Below are 3,781 nucleotides of genomic sequence, written 5' to 3'. Positions count from 1 at the left end.
CTACTCACACAGCAGCTTAGGAATGCAGGCACCCAGAATGGTACGCATGTGCACTCCGACGACCTCACCCTCCATCGCCCTCATTCTCCGCTATCCTCCGCCTTCCGCTTCCCACTCTCCGCCGCCTTCCGCCCTCCGCTTCCCACTCCCCGCTGCTCGCCCTTCCGTTCCTCCATCCAAAGCACAATTTCGTACTTGGAGCTTGAAGATATCCACAGCGACGTTAGACTTCGAGAGGGAAAATGGTTCGGGGCATCGAGGTGAGCATGTAGTTGAATAGCTAGTGCAGGTCGTGTATTGTAGTAGAGTACTGTAGTGCAATAATATATCGGGCAGTTTTCAACCCCTCACATGCATACGAGAGCTGGGCTACACTAGCTAGGCCAAAGTGAGCCGATGGAAATTGCAGGGGAAAACTGACCGCCAATGGGTTGGATAATTCACCTCAGAATCGGATCCGCTGCTATCATGGCGGAGGGTCAATCGTTTCACTTTTCGGGCCAATACCACCTCAAAAGATAAACTCATATCCGGCTCATTTGCATCTCACTGTGGTGCTTTTGACCTCATATACAGATGTATCTGTCCCAAAACTTTGCTGACTTTTCGGGTGAAGGGAACCTCAACCGCTCGCCATAGTGCTGGGACGGGCATCGCGTAGTTCGATTTCGTCTGATCGCGCGTGTGGCCGTCTTTCTCCACAGACCCTCCTTCATCTCGTCCTCCCTCTTTGACTTCATCGCAATTTGGTCTGCTCGACACCTGAAGCAAGCGGAGCCCTCAATGATCCCCATATTTCGTCGTCGCACGATGGACGGATCCGAGTCGTAGTATGTTTTGGCGGTTCGCTCTTCATTGGATTCATCTGACTGAAGTACCTTCATCCCTTGCCCACTCATACTCTATCCACACCTCCTCCTCCTTCAGCACGTTTTCAACGATCGACGACAAGGAGGACCAAAATGCCGCAACTTTGGACGAGAGTAAAGAACTGCAGCCGCTGTCGCCAATTCCACGTGGCGACGACCCCATCAATCTGCGCCTCCAGCACAACGCCTCGCAGCCCGTCAATCGCCTTCCTCCTGAGCTGCTACAGACCATCTTCGGTATGATGGATATCGACGGCGAGGGCTGGCCTGACGAACTGACCGTGTGGCCACCCGCCGTGATGCTGGTTTGCGGCTACTGGCTGCGCGTAGCCTTAGGCACATCGGCCCTGCGGGCAGAACTAGACATCGAACATGCACCCGCCCTCGCCTTGTACCTCAGCGAACGCTTTACGGAAGGGCCGCTGCGCATTGATTGGCACACTCAAAGACCCAAAGGGCCATCAGATCAATCTTTGGCAGCGATCGGCCAGATCCTGTCCAAACACACCGCACGGTTCACCTGCCTCAGAATCTCGCTGCGAACGTGGCACAAGGCCGTTGAGGAAGCTTTATGTCAGGTTCAGCAGCACGCACCCGCTCTGCAATTACTCGTCATCGAGTTCTATGGCTCGGAAGAAGTCCGGACGTCTGCTTCCATCATCGCTCGATTCTGCTCTCTTGATGCTCCGGCGCTCAAATTATTGACGATATCACCCTCTTTCCCTTGCATAAGGGGGTCAAACATCATGAAATCGCCTTGCCTGCGCAAGCTGACTGTTCGTCGTGGTCAGATCGACCGGGTTGAAGGCACAACAGCTGACATCATCGCATCCCTCGAGACCCTGCCGATGCTGGAATGTCTAACCTTGGACGATTGCTTACCTGTCGAGCGAGGTCCAAGGTTATCAACGTCGGTGGCTGCATTGCCATCTCTTCGAGAGATAAGTCTTCACGGGAAGACAACGGAATGCACCTTGATCCTTGAAGATCTACTCCTGCACCGTCGGGAGCCGTTCGCGAAGTTAGAGGTGGAATGCTACGAGGCGGATAACAAGGATTTTATCTCTCATATGGTTGATCTCTGGCGGCTGATCCAAGCAAATTATCGGCGTCCGGATTATTGGCGGCTTCAAATCATGCTGTTCAGGTTCGCGATTATGGGCGGCGAGCCTTTCAAGGATCGCAGCGGTAACCGTGTTTTAATAACCCTGAGAAACCTCCTTAAAGAGGATGATTTCCCTCCTATTCTCCTCGCCATCGACCGCCTATTCAAACAAACCAAGACCCCTTTATCGACCCTCACTCTTTCGGGATGGCCGGACGTCCTCTACCAGAACTATCGAGACGAAGAGAGGTTACGAACGATCCTTTCTATTCATCCGTCTGTACAACATCTGCGTATCCTCGGAGACGATTGTGTGGCGGCTGTTCTAAAGGTGCTAGGCAGAGCCGCCGATGATCCAGGGGAGGATCCTGCCAGCAAAGTGCTCCCGAACATGGTTTCCATGGAAATCCGGGACGCGGTGAACGGTGAGCGATTCTCGTGGTTCGACATGTGCCGCGCCGTGGTCGAAAGACGGCGGCAGGCCTCGTCGCAGGCAGTCGCGGAGCCTATCTTCCAGTCTCTCACTTTCAAGCGTTGCCATGGCATCGGTATTCAAGAACTGGAAGCGCTGAGGACGGTGGTCCCATGGGTGCACGTAGCGGACTAATAGTAGAGGGTACTGCTATCACTACTGCACGCTGTTGCGCCTCCTGCTTTCAGGGGAATACACTTTCTGATACCGCGGCGAAAGCGCGCTACAAGACATGCTTTCATCGTTCACCCTGTCCAACAACTACGCATGCATGGACACGAATGCATGACAACTCTGATGAAGGTCCTACGCGCCAGTGCTCCACCCGAGCAGGACACTCCAATCCGTCTCTTTCCGAATCTCGTTTCCTTTGATCTTATCAGAGCCGCAAATGACGAGCGTCTCTCTTGGTCGACATGTGCCGTTCGGAAGTCGAGACACTATGGCGAGCGGTTGAGGTTCCCTTCACCCGAAAAGTCAGCAAAGTTTTGGGACAGATACATCTGTATATGAGGTCAAAAGCACCACAGTGAGATGCAAATGAGCCGGATATGAGTTTATCTTTTGAGGTGGTATTGGCCCGAAAAGTGAAACGATTGACCCTCCGCCATGATAGCAGCGGATCCGATTCTGAGGTGAATTATCCAACCCATTGGCGGTCAGTTTTCCCCTGCAATTTCCATCGGCTCACTTTGGCCTAGCTAGTGTAGCCCAGCTCTCGTATGCATGTGAGGGGTTGAAAACTGCCCGATATATTATTGCACTACAGTACTCTACTACAATACACGACCTGCACTAGCTATTCAACTACATGCTCACCTCGATGCCCCGAACCATTTTCCCTCTCGAAGTCTAACGTCGCTGTGGATATCTTCAAGCTCCAAGTACGAAATTGTGCTTTGGATGGAGGAACGGAAGGGCGAGCAGCGGGGAGTGGGAAGCGGAGGGCGGAAGGCGGCGGAGAGTGGGAAGCGGAAGGCGGAGGATAGCGGAGAATGAGGGCGATGGAGGGTGAGGTCGTCGGAGTGCACATGCGTACCATTCTGGGTGCCTGCATTCCTAAGCTGCTGTGTGAGTAGGGCTACTCGTGTTTTGGTGAGTTGGCGGGGCATTCACAACGAGTGTATGAGGGTGGATGAGGACACATCGTGCCAGGGACCGGGCGAAATGAGGCAAGCTTTATACACGCCTATGGCTCAAATGTCTTCCGCAAGGATGATAAGCGTGGAGCGAACAAACTTGGGCAGAGCAACCCCAAGTTTGGAGGTCACCTTAGGGCCAGCTCTATTGAAGTTGAGAATCCCGGCATGAATTGGTAGATATGCATAAGCAGTG

The 3,781-nt window shown here is 53.3% G+C and overlaps 1 protein-coding gene across 1 annotated transcript; it reads left to right on the top strand.

Moving 5' to 3' along the window:
- Nucleotides 1-832: 832 nt before the first annotated feature.
- On the top strand, nt 833-2,581 carry PUNSTDRAFT_45032 (uncharacterized protein; the record flags this gene model as incomplete). Its single annotated transcript, XM_007384450.1, has 1 exon — nt 833-2,581. The coding sequence occupies one exon, from the start codon at nt 833-835 to the stop codon at nt 2,579-2,581; it is 1,749 nt and encodes a 582-aa protein (XP_007384512.1).
- Nucleotides 2,582-3,781: the final 1,200 nt, after the last annotated feature.

This window comes from Punctularia strigosozonata (genome assembly GCF_000264995.1).
Source record: "Punctularia strigosozonata HHB-11173 SS5 unplaced genomic scaffold PUNSTscaffold_7, whole genome shotgun sequence".
NCBI lineage: Eukaryota > Fungi > Basidiomycota > Agaricomycetes > Corticiales > Punctulariaceae > Punctularia > Punctularia strigosozonata.
This window is presented reverse-complemented; position numbering and strand designations above follow the sequence as displayed.